The sequence below is a fragment of the Pocillopora verrucosa genome, chromosome 14, assembly GCF_036669915.1.
Source record: "Pocillopora verrucosa isolate sample1 chromosome 14, ASM3666991v2, whole genome shotgun sequence".
Classification (NCBI taxonomy): domain Eukaryota; kingdom Metazoa; phylum Cnidaria; class Anthozoa; order Scleractinia; family Pocilloporidae; genus Pocillopora; species Pocillopora verrucosa.
In genome coordinates, this window is record NC_089325.1 from 15,248,414 (window position 1) to 15,268,728 (window position 20,315).

Below are 20,315 nucleotides of genomic sequence, written 5' to 3' on the forward strand. Positions count from 1 at the left end.
GAGTTCAAGGCACTTCTATTGATACCGCTCCAAATTCTATTTCAATAGTTACTTTCTACTTTTTAGAGTTATCACTACTAGTTCTCGGATCCGCAAAGGGCGATTGTCTGCTTGCTTTTCGACGTCTTCTTTCTCGTTTTAGATCATGATGACAACCACAGCTAACAGAAAACAAACGAAGAAACTGCTTCCCGCAGTCAGGTCCCCAGCGCTGGGATCAATGGAGCTTAGAGTTGTTGTTTTCCTTGGAGTTGTTGTTTTCGATGATTCGACTGTCAAACAGGATGTTTTAAATGTAACAAATAATGTTGTCCTTAGCATAATTTAACATATGACTTACGCAAGTGAAGCGTAAATGTGTAAGGTGTACGTCAGTTTACTTTTAAACGATCTTTTTACAGTCAAGTACTGATGCCGTGACATAAAATGCAAACAGATTGGAATAAATATCTTCACGTTTCAGTCTGCATCAAATTTGTCTTTACCAGAAGTTTTTAGGCGTGGCTAACAGAGGTTTCTACCAGAATCTAAAATAATGAAACATACCATAAACAGAATAAAGCGTTTGCATTTGTTCAGTTATTACCCACGCCCCTGTTCCGGTGTAGCGCTTATTCGAAGAATTCTTCCGCATACAGTAATTCTTCATATGCAGTTGGATATCCTGAGGGAACTGGGTACAAATAGTTTCGAATGCACAGATTCAGACATACAAGAAGGAAACCCTCCACTAGTAACCCTCCCCCCGTACCGCCGCCCCCCCCCCCCCACCCCTAGCTATAAATAACTGGTCATTACAGTTTTGTACTTTCCGAAGCAGTGATTCAAGGAGAAATTTTGAAAAGGGAACTTCCAAAAAGTCTTACGAATACTTTGATTCTTGAGTAATCTCGTTAAAAAAAATTACTTGCATACAAAAGAAGGGTGCGCATTATTAGAAAACTGCCAAAAATATCCTACGCTTAAAATGTTCTTTTTTTTCTTTTTAAGTGCGGGGATGAAGTGGGGGGGGGGGGGTTGTGCACGCGCGCTGGTAAGCAGTGCTCGTGGAAAAGCGAACCCTTTGTTCTAATTGACAACAAACCGGGCGAGCAATATCGACCCATCTTGTCCAATCGGGATTGCCGCGCGAGAAAAAATTGCTTCGAGGATTTACAATGTTTGGAATTTTAGGACAATGTCAACAATGGAGTCTTAAAAAGCCGCAGATGACTGTCAGAACAAAGAGAACATGAGCCACTTTCATAAACCTTTTATTGTGCTACAGAAACCTAAAAATATCACAATTAGAACACAAAGTAATATGTTTCCTAAGTCCTTGATTTATTAGGCTTGTTGGGTCAAGATAGCTGGATGTTAGCCACGTTTGTTTTTGCGTTTTTATGCACCTTGACTTCGTCCCAATCAATGAGAAAAAAAGAAAAAAAACAATGTCCTGCCATCTCATCCTCACGCTTGGCCAATAACGCGTAGATACTAAGTTATTTCAAAGATGCATATAATGTTGTTCAAGCTTTACTAAGTCTAAGGGCTTTCAAACCGGTTAAATTTTGTTTTTCTTGTACTAAATTTTTGCGTACAAATGAAACCGATTTAGCTCTAAAAGTAAACTGAACAACTTTTAACACGAAAATAAAAACCACAACACACAGATAAACTCGATCCTCTGAGAGCTAAAAATGACCTAAAAGAAAGATTCACGGGACAAAACTTCACACTCAAATCCTTGATATTAAGACTTTTCAGTCCACAATCACAGTTAAGCTAAATGCATATGATTCAAAACTTCAGCGATCTGGAGACATCTCCCGGATACACTTGACAGGACTAGAACAAGTTGTTCTTTGACACATGCATGATCAAAGCTGAGAAATGAAGAAGCATCATTGGACGGCTAACAGGCAATCCGCTTCCCTGTTCTGAAAAGATGAGAAAGATAGAAAGATAGATGTAGAGACAATATACAAATCATTCCTTTTTATGGTTATTTGACTAGATAAAGGAATAACGCTTGCTGTCTCTAAAAAAAAAAAAAAAAAAAAATTCAAAACAGAAAAACTCAAACATTGTCCTGCGGCGACTTTGTACGTCAAGTCATAAAAAACTGAGATTATTCACTATGAGCTGAATGAGCTCTACTTTCCAAAGGAAAAGATGTAAAAGAACTCACGTGCCGCGTTACTAAAGACAGACGTCAATAAAACACACCTGCTTTAAAAGAAGCTTTGAATCCCTTGTTTACGGTAGTGGAGTTTCTGTCACTCAGGAACTGAACCCAAACCATGTTCCCTTGACTCAGTATCGATTTTGGCTTTGCATTTCCACACAGGCGTCCTGTCAGGATTGGACCGTAAGCGCCAGAGATTGCTTTAGGATGACCAACCATGATGGATGCTTCACGGAACTCAACATAATCGTTTTTGCAATCCTTACTGTCTTCCAGTTCAAATATGTCGAAGTCTATCTGCACCTTCATTCCCTCAGGGACGATTAAAATCCACTGTTCTGCGTAATTTGAGGGGTAGTTCTCAACGTCGACTTTTGGTGAGCCAAAATCAATAGTTTCACCTTCGGTTGCATTCAGATAGTTTGTTTCACCCACTGCAAGTGAATATAGTCTGTTACCACATGAAAAAATTAACGAAATCCTTAAAGTTACGAAGAGAATACGCCTGCTTTAATTTGAAAAAATATGCCCGTGTGTAAGAACATTTATTGTCAAGGTCATACCCTGTCACAGCTTAGCTTGTGGGTGACACACCCTGTAGTTGGAGGGTAGTGGAGAGTCTAAAGCAGCAGGCTTAGGAGGGGTTGCAATTACCTGCCGGCTCCAGCCTTTGAAAATGGAGGGGGGACTTAACGTCTAGACAAGCAGCGGGACGCGGGATGGGTCAGTGGCAGTTGTGTGTCCAAAGCCCAGGGGTAGGGAGGGTAGGTTTTGGACTCCTCAGCCTCAAATTGTAGTTTGCCTGTGGGTTGAAAAGGGCTTCTTAGCTTATTTTTACAATGTACTGTTTTCCTGAAGGCCTTCAGGCTTATGCCTGGCAACTGCTCAGTCAGTGGGCTAAGACATCGTCCGCCCTCGAGCCAGCCTAGCCCATGAAAATGCAGTGGAATTAACGTCGAGTTAGCACCTCCATGCAGCTCAGTTACAGGCCCATTCAAGTGTGGGTTGCAAATAGCTCTGTGTCTAAAGGTCAGCCGGGGAAAGGAGGGTAGGGTCTTTGGACACCTCGGTCAACTGGAGTTTTTTTCTGAGACTGGAAAGGACTTGTCTCATTCATCTTGGTGTCACTCTGTTTTGCAGGATTGGTATTTAGGCTTGTGCCCTGTTACACCTCAGCCATTGGGCTAACACTCCAGGGCTGTTAGAATTTTAACCGTTGGCTGTGAAAGCCATCACCCCATTGAGACCCTGTATGAATTATTATTACCCACCTGGCATGGAAAAGGCTATGAAGGTCAACTTAAATCCTGTGTAATGTACAGTATCATCCGACACGAAGCGAAGATAGCCCGTCGATCCAGAAAAAGAGCCGGTAAAAAATCCAGCTGTCCAGTCGACGTTGAGGATATATCCTTGTAAATAGTTGTAACTATATCGTCCACATAATTTAGTCTGCCGGTGCAAATAGCTGTAGGTAGTTCCTCTTTGAAGATAGTCGCACTTACAATCAGAGCACATTTCTACGTCAACCCTGGAAAAAATATCACAAACCGATACTACTGGTTTTCAGTTCTTACCAACGCTAAGGACAAAGTGAAGTTTAATCTACTGGAGAAGATAAATAACTTTGAATATATTTACATTTTTATCCCTTGCCTGAATATGTTGAGCCTTAAAAGTCCCATTACAGGATTGATTGATTATTAATATAATTGAGAAGAATAAAGAACAATTTGGTCTGAAATCATACGAGTGATTCCAAAATCGAACGGGCGCACAGTACAAGTATGATTTCAGACCAAAATTGTACGACACAGTGTTCAATCATCACCTTATTAAAATTTGAAAACGCAAAATTCAGTCGCTAAAACACATGATTTTTTTATTTGGTCTGCGCAAATACTTCATTGATCCACTACTGAGCTGGTTCATAAAAAGTTGCAAAAGTTGTCTTCCATTTTCCTGAAATTTGATTGGTTACTTGAAAGAAGCCTTGAAATCTGGTGGTTGTTGTGTTTTAGTAAAGCTATCTCATTGGCTGGGGAAAAAATGTGATTAAGAGCAAAAGGGTGCAATTCGGGATATAATGAAATGAAATCGAAATGAAGTGTCAGCTTCAAAGTTTGCATATTACTGACGAGTATTATACATGAAAAACTGACCTGGAAAAGTGATAAAGAATGCCAGCGTAAGTGTCGGGAACCGTAATGCTCCAACATTTGGTCTCATTCTTACCATAACTACCTGACTCAGGATATATAAGCTCACCACTGGAAGCTGTGATGTTCGTCATGCCATTGGGACAAACTATTGTGAAGACAAAGAGTTAGTTAAAATGTTGACTTCACTTGTCACCCAAATTGAGAGAACCCATGGGAGATTATCCTGATACAAGGGAGTCACTCGAAGTCTTAAGTAGGGTGGCAAGTTGCTAACTTCCCCGAGAGGTATGTTATTTTTATCACTAATACATTTAAATCTGAATAACTCGAACCCTAATTGACTCGTAACTGGTGCGAAATAGAGCTAAAGCGCACTTAATTCCCTCAGCGGAGCCTCATATCTAAGGAAATCATTACTTGATAGCTTATCAAGCGAATAAGGGTAAGTTTCGAAAGAGACTGTGGTACTGCTTTGGTGAGAGAGTACAGCTGGGTAATTTAGTGTTAACAACTGAGTTGATAACGCAGATTGGCCACCGTAAAGAGTTTAAAAGTTGACTTTTCGAGCGTTAGCCCTTCGTCAAAGCAATAGAGTCTTCACGATGGCCAATTTACGCCATCAACTCAGTTGATAATACTAATTTACACAATTTACCGATTGTTTGATTTACTGTCATGAAAACTTTGGATTAACAACTTTGAATAACCCTGATTTCAGCTCGCTGAAATCAGGGTTATTACTTTATGTGACCAATTTTCTGAAAAAGGATGTGTTCTTTTTCCTTAAAATACTTCGCTGTACTTTATAAACATTGGCAGCATCACTTTTAGAAGTGTCAAATCGGTCAAACATCAGACAGTCTACACACGAAAAAACCAAATTTTGACATATTTCCATCAGTCTAAACGATTCTGTTTGGGTGGCATTTCCATAGCTAAATTTTCTTGAGTCTGTCAAGCAAAGTAGATGCAGCTTTAAGTACTTTTGAAGGTGTAGGTACACAGATGAAAACGTGAACTTGTGCATAGTATGCCCAGCACGCGTAGAATTCTAGACATGATTTTTCAAATCTAAATGTAGGTGAGAAAGTACATGTGCAGGCAATTTCCCTTTTCAAATGGAATAAGTTAAGCCTTGAAATTTATCAGTTGCTGAAGGCCTTATTAAGTATAGTGTGACGTCGAGTTGTATACATGCTTGAACTTTAGACTCGAGTTTGCTTTAAGTTTGGACTCGCGATTAGTGTGAAAAACTTGTGATCTGAGAGTAGGTATTAAGGTTGTAGTCGATATCTTTCTGCTTCTAGTAACAATCATTAAAAACTTTCGTGGGGTTGAGGAACTGTAGGTTGATATTGCAATCAACAACAAGAATATTCTAAACTGAATACACTTACAAATAATTTGCATTTTTATACCGAAACAGTTCGGGTTTCAAACTTACTTGAATCGCATCGTCCTCTTTCAAAAAATAATAATAAAACTGAAACAAGAAAAAATTCATAAGACATTAGACTGAAAAAATATGCAGGAGGTGGCCATATAGACTGGTTTTTACTTGTACTTTTTTTTATATAATGCAGCAAGAACCCAGGCGAGAAGCAATAGAGAACAATGAGACATTATTTTCGCTTGTCCAGAAGAGATTAGGACGAGACAGGGTTTTAGTCGCCAAAGAGAAAAAATAAACTAAGAGGAAAAATAACCGGAGACGAAATAAAACACAAAATGAAATACAAATGAATTCGAAACGAAAATTTCCTTCCCCAAATGAAGGCAAGTTATTATTTAACCATTTTCGTTAGGTGCAGCGCATGAGAAGCTCGGCTCTGCTAAACAATCGCCCTAAGTTTAAGAAACGAGGACAGCGACGCCGTCGACAACGTTGGTTAAAAGATAAACTTATATTTTACCTACGAATCGCGCGATACTCTAAAGTCATTTAATTTGTTTCTCGCCGTAAAAACTATCAGGAAACTGAACATGGAACACAGCGTTAAATTTGAAATAGAAATTCAAAAACTTAGCCATCGCCGTTCACGTTCTCCGGACAACACGAAGTTTGATCATTTCACGTTGTTGTTTTGCAGAGGACGCACAGAAATTTACGAAGATTTATAACACACGTGCACAGCCATTGTTGTGTTCATGAAATTTATTGAGGTTCCAGTTGCCGTTGCCGTCGTGGTTTCCTTAAACTCACTTACGTTTCGGCTGCGCTGTTTCTGGATTTTTGTTAAAACAAGCATTTCTTTCTCTTATTGATTTCATTCATGAATGGACCTTCGTGTATTATGTGCACTTATCAGACCCAGCAATTCAAAATTAAATAGGCCAAAAAGATGTAATTCACTTCAATTATTGCCAGGTTAACGAAAGTACTCTTGAATCCTTGCCAAAGTTGAGCAGGATGTTTACTGTTTTGAACGATGTTTGCGCATCGCCCAGAAATCTATAAGCGAGCTGTCAGATCCTTAACACATTGTCACAAAGATTAACAGGCTAAAAGACATAAAGTAAAATCAAAAGAACTGAACTTGAAAGCGGAAAAAATGATTCAGGCGTGTCGCTCTCTAGGAAATTAGCATGGTTTGATACATGAGGGATGAACAACTTACCAATGACAGAAGCAGCTGTAATGAGTTGGTTGGATTTAAATACTCCCATTCTTCCACTCCGTAAATTTCTTTCAGTCTATAACAGTAAAATATCAGGATTCACTGAGCTGAGTATGACAAAGGCAGGCGTGGTTGGTAAAATAACAGTAACCTTATCCAAATATGTTTAACATATTGAACACAATTTTCCATTGTCTATAGCTTTATACACATGCATATATCTTAGCCCACACACAAATAGTAAACAGGTCATTTAGTGTTAACAACCGGGTTAAAAACGTAAATTAGCCACCGTAAAGGGTAAAAAAGCTGACGTTTCGAGCGTTAGCCCTTCGTCAGAGCGATTTGACGAAGGGCTAACGCTCGAAACGTCAGCTTTTTTACCCTTTACGGCGGCTAATTTACGTTTTCAATCCAGTTGTTAACACTAAATTACCTGCTAAACTCTCCCACCGACGCAGCACCACAGTTTCTTTAGAAACTCACCCCTTTAGTAAACAGGTCAGACAATTATGATTACTCACAGACTCAGAACTAATCGAAAAGTACAAAGGTTTCGGTCATCAGTTTTCGTTTTCGCACTAGCGTTTAGGGTGCTGGGATACCGTGACAGCACAGTCGTGACAGCGCCGCTTTTATGCTCCTTCCGTTGTATTGAAGCACAAGTAGCGCCAGTGTCAACCAAAGCGCAAAAGATCAGTAGGAAAATAATTATATCAAAGATCTTCAGCTGTCAGGAAAACAACGCCGAGGAAGATATTGATTAAAAAGTTCATTTCTATTTTTAGAATTTCAGTCGCGAATGGCGTCATATAACGCCGTTTCTAATGGGAGCAGCATTCAGTTTCAAATGTAAATTTTATTAACATGCCGTCGCAAATTCCCTTCTCAGACGATAATTGTTTTTGGTTTCACGTCGTTGTTTTCCTAGAGGACGGCTAAAAAAGTACAAAGGTTTAGAACGCTCATCCTGCGCTATTTTTCTGACCATTAGATCTGTTGTTTTGCTACGTCCTCGTTGCCGCCGCCTTCTTAGTTTGCTAAAGGTCCCTTAAATTAACGAGGGTATCACTAATCTAAGTAAATAATTTAACTGCTCAGTAGCGTGCAACGTAGAAGGAGATCGTAGTAGAAAGGATCGCTCCCCAACCCTGCTATCACAACGGCTGCAATGAACGAGCTTTGAGCTGAGCATAACTCTATCGACTTCTAGTGACGATAAGATGATCTTTCAGTGCGTTTGATTTCTATTCAATAGGAAACCTTCTATGTTTGTTTCTAAGATTAAAGGCCACCATGAAAATTGCCAGACTTTGACATTATATGCTTTTGAGTTTATATAATTCTTCTGTTAAAATCTAATCATTCATTAATTGTTTTTAACGAATCATTTCCACATTTAATCCATTAAGTTTTGACTGAGGCGATTCTTCGTGAAAAACTGAATGGCTGAATGGCAAGTTTTATTGGGAGTTACTACATCACGGGCGACGAGCGAGGGAAGAAGAAAAGATAGAAATACGAGTGGTCAGCGGAGGAAACAAATTTAATACCTCATGTAGAGACATATCAGTTGTAGCTGCAGAAAACAATAGTGTTGTAAAGCCGAAATGTTAACAGTATACTTCGTGAAATAAAATTTTAAGCAATTTTTCAAAAGTTTTGATGGTACGTATGTCTTTCGCTGCTGTAATAAACAATGGAGGCATCAAAAAAGGTATCGGTGGCATCCAGAAAGGCACCAAGAAGAATTATATTTAAGTTTGTAACTTACTGCGTGACATGCGTGACGAAAAAGAGAAAACCAAAACCGTGGTCCCCAAATGAATTCTCCCACCTTACCCCAAAAAAAACTACAAATTTTTCGCAACTTCACCTGTTCCTATTCGTAGGTCCGGCCAAACCTTTATGGTCATTGGCCCTCGTATAGCCGCTAACTATGGCTTATAAATACAGGTGTTTAGTGTTAAATTGTAAAACTCCCCGAAGAAGTCTACGACAGTTAGACGAAACGCGTCGGAGAATAAAGAAATTTTACAACTACTGTTCGTAGAGTGCTGCTCACCAGTCTAGTTTCAAAGATTTTTTAAAAAATTTGTTTCAATAGCTGTTGTCAGTTTTCCATTTTCCATGCAGGTTGTCTGGATATACCTTTCGCAGAGACGTGGCGGGGGGACAGAGACACCAACATAACATTTCACCTGCCGTTCGGTTCGAAAGTTAAGTTTTCATACCGAGTTCATTTGTTAAATTAAATAGGAAAAAAGAACTCTTCGAATGGAAAACAGAATTCTTTTAACGTCTGGATCTTAAGGTCTCCTGAACGAGCGGCCTTGACTATAAATGTTTAAGCTAGGTAAACACATTAGCCTTAAATTGGCTGTTTCTCGAAGCTCAGTGTTTTCCTACATGCCTTTTAGAGTCAATATTTACATGGGGGACAGAGACACCAACAACATTTCACCTGCCGTTCGGTTCGAAAGTTAAGTTTTCATACCGGGTTCATTTGATTAAATAGGAAAAAAAACACTTCGAACGGAAAACAGAATTATTTTTAACGTCTGGATCTTTTGCAAAAAGGTCTCCTGAACGAGTGGCCCTGATTATAAATATTTAAGCAAGGTAACAAATTAGCCTTAACTTGGCTGTTTCTCGAAGCTCAGTGTTTTCCTACATGCCTTTTAGATTCAATATTTACACGGGGGACAGAGACACCAACACAACATTTCACCTGCCGTTCGGTTCGAAAGTGAAGTTTTCATACCGAGTTCATTTGTTAAATTAAATAGGAAAAAAACACTTCGAACGGAAAACAGAATTATTTTTAACGTCTGGAACTTTTGAAAAAAGGTCTCCTGAACGAGTGGGTGGCCCTGATTATAAATATTTAGTCAAGATAAACACATTAGCCTTAACTTGGCTGTTTCTCGAAGCTCATTGTTTTCCTACATGCCTTTTTCACGTGAAATGAGGCGATTGAATATATATATAATAAACACTAAAAGAACTACAGCTGATGGAAATTTAAATTTCTTATCTAAAGGCTGTGGATACAAACTTAGTTAATGACTCTAAAAATATAAAAATCTAGAACGAAATTTTTTTAGAGTTGCTTTGCTTTTCATTTTTCCGGAATCGAAAGTCGAGATTGCAAAATTCAAGTGAAAAGCAAACCAACTGTGAGTAACGCCTTAAACAAGTTAAGATACTATTTTTCGTCCTACAACAAGTTACATATCGTAAATATCATTCTTCTTGATGCCTTTCCTGATGTCGCCGATGCCTTTCCCGATGCCTCCGTTGGTTAATATAGCAGTAAAAATATTTTTCCAGTCAAAGCGTTTGGAAAATTGCTTAACTTTTTAAGTAGCCAAGTACAACTTGGTAACAGTTTGGCTTTACAACACGATTGTTTTTGCAAGTTACAAAACGTAAATATAATTCTTCTTGGTGCCTTTCCGAATGCCACCGATGCCTTTTCCGATGCCTCCATTGTATAAAATACAGCAGTAAAAGATATATGTGCCATCAACACTTTTGAAAAATTGCTTAACATTTTACTTAGCGAAGTGTACTGTTAACATTTCGGCTTTATAACACTATTGTTTTCTGCAACTACAATTGATATGCATCTATATGAGGTATTAAATTTGATTCCCCGCTGACCACTCGTATTTCTCTCTTTTCTTCTTTCCCCGCTCGTCGCCCGTGATGTAGTAACTCCCAGTTTTATTAAGTCTAAGGGCTTTAAAACTGGTTAAATATTATTTTTATTGTACTAAATTTATGCAGATGAAAATAATGAGACATTGTTTTCTCTTGACGAGAAGGGGTTGGGACGAGACAGGGTTTGACCACGAGATGAAATTAAAACCAAGATGAAACACAAACAAATCCGAAACTAAAAGTTCTTTACCCAATTGATGGCAAATCAATTCTTTATAAATATTTTTATTAGGCGCGGAGCATGAAAAGGTCGGCGTCTACAAAATAATCACCACAAAGCCGTAATTTCTAGGCTACCCGTGTCTCGATGTTTCAAAATCAAGCTTCCCTTTCTCTCATTGATGTCATCAGACGACAAAGTTTCACGCATTGGATTCGGTTTATTATATTCAGCTTATCAAAATAAAATGAGCACAAAATTGTACTTAATATCATCAGAATTACGAATAGACTCCTTGCCATGCTAAACGCAGTCTTGCAAGGTTGAAAAGGCGTTCGTCAGGTTTATCTATAAACGAGCTGTTTGATCCGCGTCACAGCAACAAAGAGGCTTACATCCTAAAGAATGTGAAGTAAATTAAAATCAAAAGAAGCGCAAGCTATTTAAACCTGAGTTGCGAGCGACAAAAGTGATGCAATTGCATCGCCTTTTCGAACAACGCGGATATGTGACAACTTACCGATGACGGAAGCAGCTGTAAACAGTTGGTTGGATGTGAATACTCCCATTTTTGGACACAGTTAAGTTCTTTTTGTTGATTACAGTAAAAGATCAGGGTTTACTGATGTCAGGATAACAAATTTCCGTACTGTTAGTAAAATTACAGCAACCTTCTTACTTAGTGATATGTTTCCCAACACAATTTCATCTTGAATGGGTCACGGTATTAGGTCAATTTTCTGCAAAAGCTGTACAAATAGCGCATAGCTCAAATGTTTTGGATTCGTACACACAACATTCATTCGCTTTTCCTCCGATAATTACCCGTGGTTACATAGGAATTTTCGCATTGGTGAGTTTATAATCAGAGGGTAAAGAGTAATTAAAAGAGAAACAGCGATGGTTTGGTGAATAAATTGCAGGGTGTTTTTGGCAGCTTGAAATGAGCCCCACTTATGCAAACAATTTCAGTCTAGAACATACCAGAGATTAAAGTTGTAAATCAGCATCGGTATGAATAAGCACAAGACCAATCATAACTAAGTAAATAACGGAACATTCTGCAGGAGTAGAAATGTCTAACACACGAAATCTGTAATTTCACCAGCAAGGTTTAGTTAAATATCTTTTCCACTGTTATTTTAGCTTCGCATTCTTTCTTACAGTTTGTCGCCTATAGGTGTCGCAGTGCGCTTATCGTAGCTTCTGATTGGTTCGTTTTACCTATTTAAGAAGCTGTTTCCAGTTTTTTCTCTCTCTCTCTCTCTCTCTCTCTCTCTCTCTCTCTCTCTCTCTCTCTCTCTCTCTCTCTCTCTCTCGCTTGCGACCTCAGCACTTAAGAGCTGTTTCTGCTTCGGATGTATAAGATCTAGCCCTACCCACCCACCAACCCTCCCTTTTCTCAGGTTTTTACGAGTGGTTTTTCATTTTATCTACTTTTGATACTGCTTTCAGGCGGTAGAGATGCTTACGTGGACGCGAGGTGCTTTAAATGCCACAAACTCGGCCACTGGGCAAGAGAGTGCACTGCCTCCTGGGATAGTCCACGAAGCGCTTATTCCGGAACCACATTTACCTCAGGGTACTCATACAGCCCCTGCAGACCCAGTCACGGAGCTCACACCCAACCCGGTGCAAAGCAGCAATGCTTTTGATGAGGAGGTTGCTGATATTGCTTAGGTACATTGCGATAGCGAATTGTTTAAGTTTGAGTTAAATACTAGTCCGCCATGTGTTAACGTCAAGGGAAATCTTCATAGAAACGTCGAATTTTGAAAGTGTATTGGAACCCCAAGTTTCATTCTTAACGTTATAGAAAGGGGATATATGTTACCTTTCGTTAGTTTTCCAGAACCAGCGGTTTTCAAAAACAACAGATCGTCTCTTTCACATGTCGAGTTTGTTGAGGAGACTATTCAAGACTTAGTTGAGTCAGGTCGTGTTGTGGAAACCAAGGTACCGCCCCGGGTGGTCAACCCCTTGTCCGTATCTGTTCAAGCTAATGGAAAGAAGAAGCTCATTCTTGATTTAAGATACGTCAACAAGTTTCTTCGTAAGATGCACGTTAAATACGAAGACTGGAAAACAGCTATGTCTTACTTCGCGCGGGGTGCATTTATGTTTTCCTTCGAGCTGTAAAGTGGGTACCACCACGTTGAAATTTTTGAGGGCCATCAAACATATCTTGGTTTTTCCTGGAAGCATCCGGTTCCAATCAAGTGAAGTTCTATGCGGTTACAGTTTTGCCTTTCGGGTTATCGTCTATCCCTTACGTGTTCACAAAAATTCTTAAGCCTCTTGAGAAACATTGGAGGCAGGGCATTTGCGTTGCTGTTTTTTCTCGACGACGGATGGGGTGTTCGCTGGGCCTTTGTTTAGGAGCTACTTTGCATGCCTATTTTGCCCCGGGAGGTCGATGTAGTTTCTTACTATTATGCAGCATGCAGACATTGCGTCATAGACATAGGGCCGCTTATTAGAATCGCTGTCATCGCTTGCATCACAATTGCTAGAGCCGCTTTCCTGTTAACGTTGTTGTAAAATTTTGGTGGTATATTTTTTTCTTGCAGGTCGTAATTGCAATTAAAGCATGGACGGTGCTCCCTCCTACTATTAGACCGGATTTCAATTCTTTATTTAATTGTTTAGTTAGTTCCAGGGCGGATTCTACTGTGAAGAAATACCTTAAAGAAATAAGCAAGTTTTTGCTGTGGTGTAGAACAGGAAATTTACACTACCGTTGCCTTAGCATTCAGTTATGCAATCACGCGCAAATCCGAAGAATCATCGAGACGTAAATCTTTGCCTGTGTTATATACTACATTTGTCGGTCCTTCTCGCCTTAGGATTTTGAGCCCGCTGATACATAAAGAAGAGCAGTGGTTTGAGTCACTACATGAAAGGCGCACAGAAGTTCGCAACTGTGACCCGATACCTTTTGATGGCTTCCAGAAAGTTCTACGAATAATAATAATAACAATAATAATTTATTAGTAAACAGTTGTATAGTACGAACTATATTAAGAATTCATTCCAGTTACCAAGACGAACCTTGACACCATGTCATATCTCTAACGACCGGGCTTGAGTGCACGTTTGCAACCTGAATAGTAAACCCAAAATAAGCGATCCTTATAGTAAGTTCAATGTACAAAGTAAAAATAATGCTCACATGCAATTACTTATTTCTTTTATAACCTGTCCATGCATTTGTTTCTCTATTTTTAATGGAGTAACAAGTTTAAAACAAATTCCCTTTTGTACTGAAAAAAAGTTGAAAAATTACTGAGAGGATCCTCATTTACCTTAAGCTTATGAACTGAAAATTTTATTTCTAGTTAAAAACATGTTTTGAATTTCATTCCTGACTTCTTCAAGATGTTCGTAAAAAAGCTTATTTTGTTTCTTTTGACCTTCTCAGGAAACCAACACATTGGCCAAGATATGTAGACTAAATTCAGAGACGTGTATGTTAAATTCCATACGGCTGTCATGCGACACAAAGATTATTTAAAAGGCCGTATTTTGAAATAGGGAGACCTGAACATGCAATATAAAACATAGGAGTTGTCTAGGAATGACCTTTAGACTACTTGGATTGTAAATCGAAACAAAATAAAAGAATGGGGCTGGGATCAGCAAAAAAAAAAGGCCTAGAAGTTTAATATGGGCAAAGTCTGGGTGAGGAAATGGAATTTAGACCTCACCCCGTTTTTTTCAGGACCCTCTTTTCATCGTGCTGAAGCAGAATTGTGTTAGTTTTTAATACTAAACACATTTTGCTACCTCTTTTTGAAAGAAAGTTTCCGTCTAAAAAGGGTCACATTTTTCAAAACTCAAAAACCTTTTTTACAGTCCAAGACACTTCTGGCTGCTATTGATACTGCTCCGAATTCTATTTCAATCTACTTTCTACTGGTCATTAAATTTTTGTACTTTCCGAAGCAGTGATTCAAGGAGAAAATTAAAGGGAAGTTCCAAAAAGTCTTTCGAATACTTTGATTCTTGGGTAGTCTTGTTAAAAAAAATTTAATTTTATTTGCATATTAAAGAAGGGTGCGCATTAGCAGAAAACTACCAAATGTACTCTATAGTTAAATGCGGGGATGGAGGGGGAGGGGGGATTCACGCGCGCTAGCTGGAAGCGCTCGAGGGAAAGAGGAAGCGAGTCCTTCGTTCTAAATGACTACCTGAGCGAGCAAGATCGACCCATCTTGCCTAATCGGGATTGTCCGCGCAGGAAAAAATTGCCTCGAGGATTTACAATGTTTGCCATTTTAGGACAATGTCAACAATGGAGTCTTAAAAAGCGGCAGATGACTGTCAGAACAAAGAGAAGATGAACGAGTTTCGTGAGCCTTTTATTGTGCTATAAAAACCTGAAAATATCAAAATTATAACACAGAGTTATGTGTCACTCTTGGTTCTTACTAAAGTGATACATGATTGTTATATGATAAATCCTTGATTTACCAAGCTTGTTGGGTCAAGATGGCTGAATGTTAGCCCCGTTCTGTTTTGTTTAGCCCCACTTTTGCTTTTTTATGCAGCTTGACTTCGTCCCAGCCACAAGAACGCAAAAAAGAAAAAAAATTGTGACAATGTCCTGCCATCTTGTCCTCACGCTTGGCCAATAACGCATATGTATTAAGTTATTTTAAAGATGCACATAATGTTTTTCAAGCTTTTTAAAGTCTAAGGGCTTTCACACCGGTTACATTTCGTTTTACTTGTACTAAATCTAAGCATACAAATAAAATCGATTGAGCGGCTCTAAAACTTATTCGAAAAACTTTTTAACGCGAAAAAAAAAATAACACACAGAAAATTCGATCTTCTGACAGCTAAAAATGACCTAAAAGAAAGATTCTCTGGAGAAAACTTGACACTCAAATCCTTGATATTAAAACTTTTCAGTCCACAATCAGAGTTTAGCTAAATGCATACGTTTCAAAACTTCAGCGATCTAAAGACGTTTCCTGGATACACTTGACAGGATTAGAACAAGTTGTTCTTTGACACATGCATGATCAAAGCTGAGAGAAAAAGAAGCATCATCGGACGGCTTACAGGCAATCTTCCCTGTCCTGAAAAAAGTAAGAAAGATAGATCTAAAGACAATATACAAATCATTTATTTTCATGGTTAGTTGACTAGATAGAGGAAAAACGTTTGCTGTCTTTAAAAAACAAATAAAAAATAAATTCAAAACAAACAAACAAACAGAAAAATTCAAACACTGTCCTGCGGCGATCATGTCAAGTTGTAAAACATTGAGATTATCTACTATGAATTGAATGAGCTCTACTTTTCAAAGAAAAAGATGTAAAAGAACTTACGTGCCGCGTTACCAAAGACAGACGTAAATAAAACTCATCGATATAACACACCTGCTTTAAAAGAAGCTTTGAATCCCTTGTTTACAGTAGTGGAATTACTGTCACTCAGGAACTGAACCCAAACCATGTTCCCTTGACTCAGTATCGAGTTTGGCTTTGTATTTCCACACAGGCGTCCTGTCAGGATTGGACCAAAATGGCCATATATTCTTTTAGGATCACCAACTAAGATGGATGCTTCACGGAACTCAACATAATTGTTTTTGCAATTCTCACTGTCTTCCAGTTCAAATATATCGAAGTCTATCTGGACCTTCCGTCCCTCAGGGACGATTAAAATCCACTGTTCTGCGTAATTTGAGGGGTAGTTCTCAATGTCGACTTTTGGTGTGCCAAATTCAATAGTTTCATCTTCGCTTGCATTCAGATAGTTTATGTCACCCTCTGCAAAATGAAAATAGTCCGTTACCACATGAAAAATTAACGAAATCAGTAAAGGTTACATATTTGATAAAACAAATCTTATTTTACAGCAATATTCTTAAAACGGAATCTTTGAAAATTTGCCCCATTCAACACGCCCTCAGTAAGTTTGCTAATGATCCAGTTTCAATGTTTGGGCGTAAGGCAGTAAAAAACTGGGTTTATCAGATATAGTCAAGGGTTGATGATAGACTTTCCTCGTTAAATTAATAGAAAAAGAAATTTTTTTTGTGGTTTAACTTTCTTACTCAGTTGCCATTCTTTTTCTTCGCATTTTCGCGATCGGACTTTGCATCATCCCAGATGACATTTTGTCGTTGTATAGTAGTTTATCAGGAAAGGTACCCCGAGGCTTTTCTTTCACTATCTCAATATCAAAATATTTTGTGTTTTTTCCTGCTTTCTTGTTGGATTGTTGGCCTTTTGTTCGTTTTCTTGTTTGTTGTTTCTTCAGTTATTACCTACCTCTCCTGGACGCGGCTATAAAGGTAACATTAAATCCTGTGTGATGTACTGTGTCATCCGACACGAAACGAAGATAGACCGTCGGTGCAGAAATATCGCCGACAACTCCTGCTTCTCAATCGACATTGAAGGCATATCCCTGTAAGTAGTTGTAACTATATCTTCCACAAATTTTTCGCGGGTGTAAATCACTGTAAGAAGACCTCATTTGAAGTGAGTCACATTTACAATCAGAGCACATTTCTACGTCAAGCCTGGGAAAAAATATCACAAACTAATATCATTGGCTTTCATTTCTTGCCAAGATTAATGTCCTGGAGAGGACAAATCTATACTTCGATTACTTTGACCCAAGAGATTATTAACTCTTGTTTGAATAAATTTACTTACAGGACTGATTTTATGAGTTGTTATGGAATGTTTTTGTGAAATCGAGATGAAGTCGAGGGTAAATCTGAGCCGCAGAGGTTTGCATGTTACCAAGAGATAGTAAAATTATCATGGGCCACGGGGAAAACGTCTCAGTTTTTAATCTCTTTGTGTTACTCTTGAGCGTCGACACAGGAAACATACCGTGGAAAACGATATATGATGTAGTCAGAGGTGTCTGGAACTTTAATTTGCCAACATTTTGTCTCATTCACACCATAATTACCTGACTCAGGGTACACAAGCGTTCTTATGGAGCCTGTGATGTTCGTTATTCCATTGGGACAAACTATTGGGAGAAAAAAATAGTAAGCGTAAATGCTGACTTCATTCCCATCTAAATTGTCTTTCACTAATCTGCAGTATATGCTGACTAAGCATGGATAGCCTGAGTTGAATTTTGTTTGTGAATAAGCCATTTCAGTAGTAAATTTTAAAAACTTTTTCTGTTTGGTTGCAAATTCGGTATTGTTTACAATGTGGCAACAGTAGTAGAACTTGCACTATATTTTACAATGCGAGAAAAACTCCTAGGATGGATTCTCCTCAATCGAACTTGTCCTTCGTTGAGTGGCAAGTTGCTAATTTTCCCAAAATGGAGATTATTTGCAAAATATCACTGATACATTCGAATCCGAATGACTCGAACCCTCGCTGACTCGAACTAGGGTGAACTAGAGCCAGAGCGGAAATTCCTCAGCGAAGCCCTATACTTAAGGAAATCTGTTATCTTATTAATCGAATGAAAATTTGGTTTTGTAGTCATGACTAAAGCTCGTTCCGTCTGTCCATAACTCCACTCAAAAAAACTTACTTTCCGCCCGCACGATAAACTGCACTTTAGGCTCAGGTCAAGGCATTACATATTTGGGCGAGTAAATAGGAAGCCAAAAAGAAGAGAATGCATATACACGAGAACAGGAGAAATCCTGCGCAAGCTCGGCATTACTTGTCTCGTTTGTCATCAAGTTATAAAGTTGCCCGGTGAAGAACAAAGCTGGAAAACGTGGGTCTCATAATGTCAGCTTCAGTTTCATGAACCGCTTTATGTCCCTTATATAATTATTGACTCTTTTGATTTACTGCAATGAAAACTTTGCGAATGGCGGATCTTTAAATAACGGCTCCATATTAGCCCTATTTCTGAAAATCGATGTGCTCCATTTTCTTAGGATACTTCATCACTATACCGTGCAAATTTTGGCAGCATTGTTATGAGAAGTGTAAGACCTTAAACAGAAATCATATTTTGACATATTTCCATTGGTCTAACCGAATCTGTTCGAGCGACATCTCAAATGCTAAAATTTCATATGACTGTCAGCAAAGGAGACGCGAGCTGAATTCCATTGTGTAGGTGAGGGTGCAAAGATGAAATTTGAATGCGTGTATTGTATGTCCAGCATGCATAGAATTTTAAACATTATTTTTTTACTTCAAATGTAGATGGTAAAGTACTTGTGCAGGTGATTTCAGTTTTTGAATTAAATAGTTTAAGCCTTGAAATTTAATATTATGCTATCAGCTGAATAGATTTATTCTGAATTAGTAGATTATACAGCAATTTATGGGTTTGTTGTCTTTGAAACTCACTTGAATCGCAGTGTCCTTTGTTGAAGAATAATGTTAAAACTGAAAAAAAAATCCATGAGTTACTAGGCTGAACTGGAGAAGGTAAGAGGTGGACTGCTTTCCATCTGTACGTTTTTATGACACAGCAACAACATAGGAGAGAAGTAAGAGATAACAATGGGACATATTTCTTCCTGACGAGAAGGGTTGGGACGAGACAGGATTTTGACCACGAGATGAAATGAAATCCAAGATGAAACAGAAATAAATTCGAAACTTAAAGTTCTTTGCATTACAAACATTTTCATTAAGCGCGAAGCTTAAAAAGGTCGGCGTCTACAAAGTAATCACCACAAAGCCGTAATTTCTAGGCTACCCTGTGTCTCGATGTTTCAAAATCAAGCTAACCTTTCTCTCATTGATGTCATCAGACGATGAACTTTCACGCATTGGATTCGGTTTATTATGTCCAGCTTATCAAAATAAAATGAGCAAAACAATTGTATTTAATATTATCAGAATTACGAATAGACTCCTTGCCATGCTAAACGCAGTCTTGCAAGCTTGAGAAGGCGTTCGTCAGGTTAATCTATAAACGAGCTGTTTGATCCGTGTCACAGCAACATAAAGATTTACATCTTAAAGAATGTGAAATAAATTAAACTCAAAAGAAGCGCAAACTACTTAAACTTAAATTGCAAGCGAAAAAAGTGATGCAATTGCATCGCCTTTTCGAACAACGCGGATATCTGACAACTTACCAGTGATGGAAGCAGCTGTAAACAGCTGGTTAGATGTGAATACACCCATTCTTCAACACAGTTAAGTTCTTTTTGTTGATAACGGTAAAAGATCAGGGTATACTGAGGTTAGAATAACAAATGACCGCACTGTTGGTAAAATTATAGCAACCCTTTTATACCTGATATGTTTCCCAACACAATTTCGTCTTGAAGGGTCACGGTATTAGGTCAGTTTGCTGTAACAAAGCTGTACAAATCGCGCATAGTTCAAATGTTTGGATTCGCACACATAACATTCGTTCCCTTTTCCTTTGATAATTGCCTCAGGTTAGAAGGCAATTTTCGCATCGGTGAGTTCATAATCAGAGGGTAAAGTCTAATTCAAAGAGAAACATCTATAGTGTACTAGGTGAATGAAATGCAGAGTTTTTAGCCCCTTATAACGACAACA

At 38.5% G+C, this 20,315-nt stretch overlaps 1 protein-coding gene, 1 non-coding gene and 1 pseudogene across 3 annotated transcripts; all 3 read right to left on the bottom strand.

Moving 5' to 3' along the window:
- Window positions 1–1,247: 1,247 nt before the first annotated feature.
- Window positions 1,248–7,482, bottom strand: LOC131789157 (ovochymase-2-like). The gene is made up of 7 exons (XM_066161955.1): window positions 7,434–7,482; window positions 6,948–7,023; window positions 5,774–5,812; window positions 4,330–4,474; window positions 3,439–3,698; window positions 2,209–2,601; window positions 1,248–1,919 (listed from the first exon to the last, which is right to left on the bottom strand). Exons 2-7 carry the CDS (start codon window positions 6,994–6,996, stop codon window positions 1,828–1,830), a joined length of 978 nt encoding a protein of 325 aa, XP_066018052.1. The 5' UTR covers window positions 6,997–7,023; window positions 7,434–7,482; the 3' UTR covers window positions 1,248–1,827.
- A 7,757-nt stretch (window positions 7,483–15,239) lies between these two features.
- On the bottom strand, window positions 15,240–17,370 carry LOC131789156 (tolloid-like protein 2; annotated as a pseudogene).
- Window positions 17,371–17,506: 136 nt separating this feature from the next.
- Window positions 17,507–20,280, bottom strand: LOC131774740 (uncharacterized). Of its 2 annotated transcripts, XR_010716283.1 has the most exons (4): window positions 20,044–20,280; window positions 19,883–19,950; window positions 19,143–19,181; window positions 17,507–17,838 (listed from the first exon to the last, which is right to left on the bottom strand). It is a non-coding gene; the product is annotated as an uncharacterized protein (transcript). The 2 variants fall into 2 exon arrangements; XR_010716282.1 differs by lacking the exon at window positions 20,044–20,280 and having other exon boundaries at window positions 19,883–20,036.
- Window positions 20,281–20,315: the final 35 nt, after the last annotated feature.

Excerpts from the sequence above, each read along its gene's own strand:
- LOC131789157 (XM_066161955.1), bottom strand. The coding sequence starts at position 6,996 with ATGGGAGTATTTAAATCCAACCAACTCATTACAGCTGCTTCTGTCATT. Across the intron at positions 5,813-6,947 it reads TACAGCTGCTTCTGTCATTG|TTTTATTATTATTTTTTGAA; the intron begins GTAAGTTGTTCA and ends TTCTTGTTTCAG. Across the intron at positions 2,602-3,438 it reads CATAGCCTTTTCCATGCCAG|TGGGTGAAACAAACTATCTG; the intron begins GTGGGTAATAAT and ends ATTCACTTGCAG.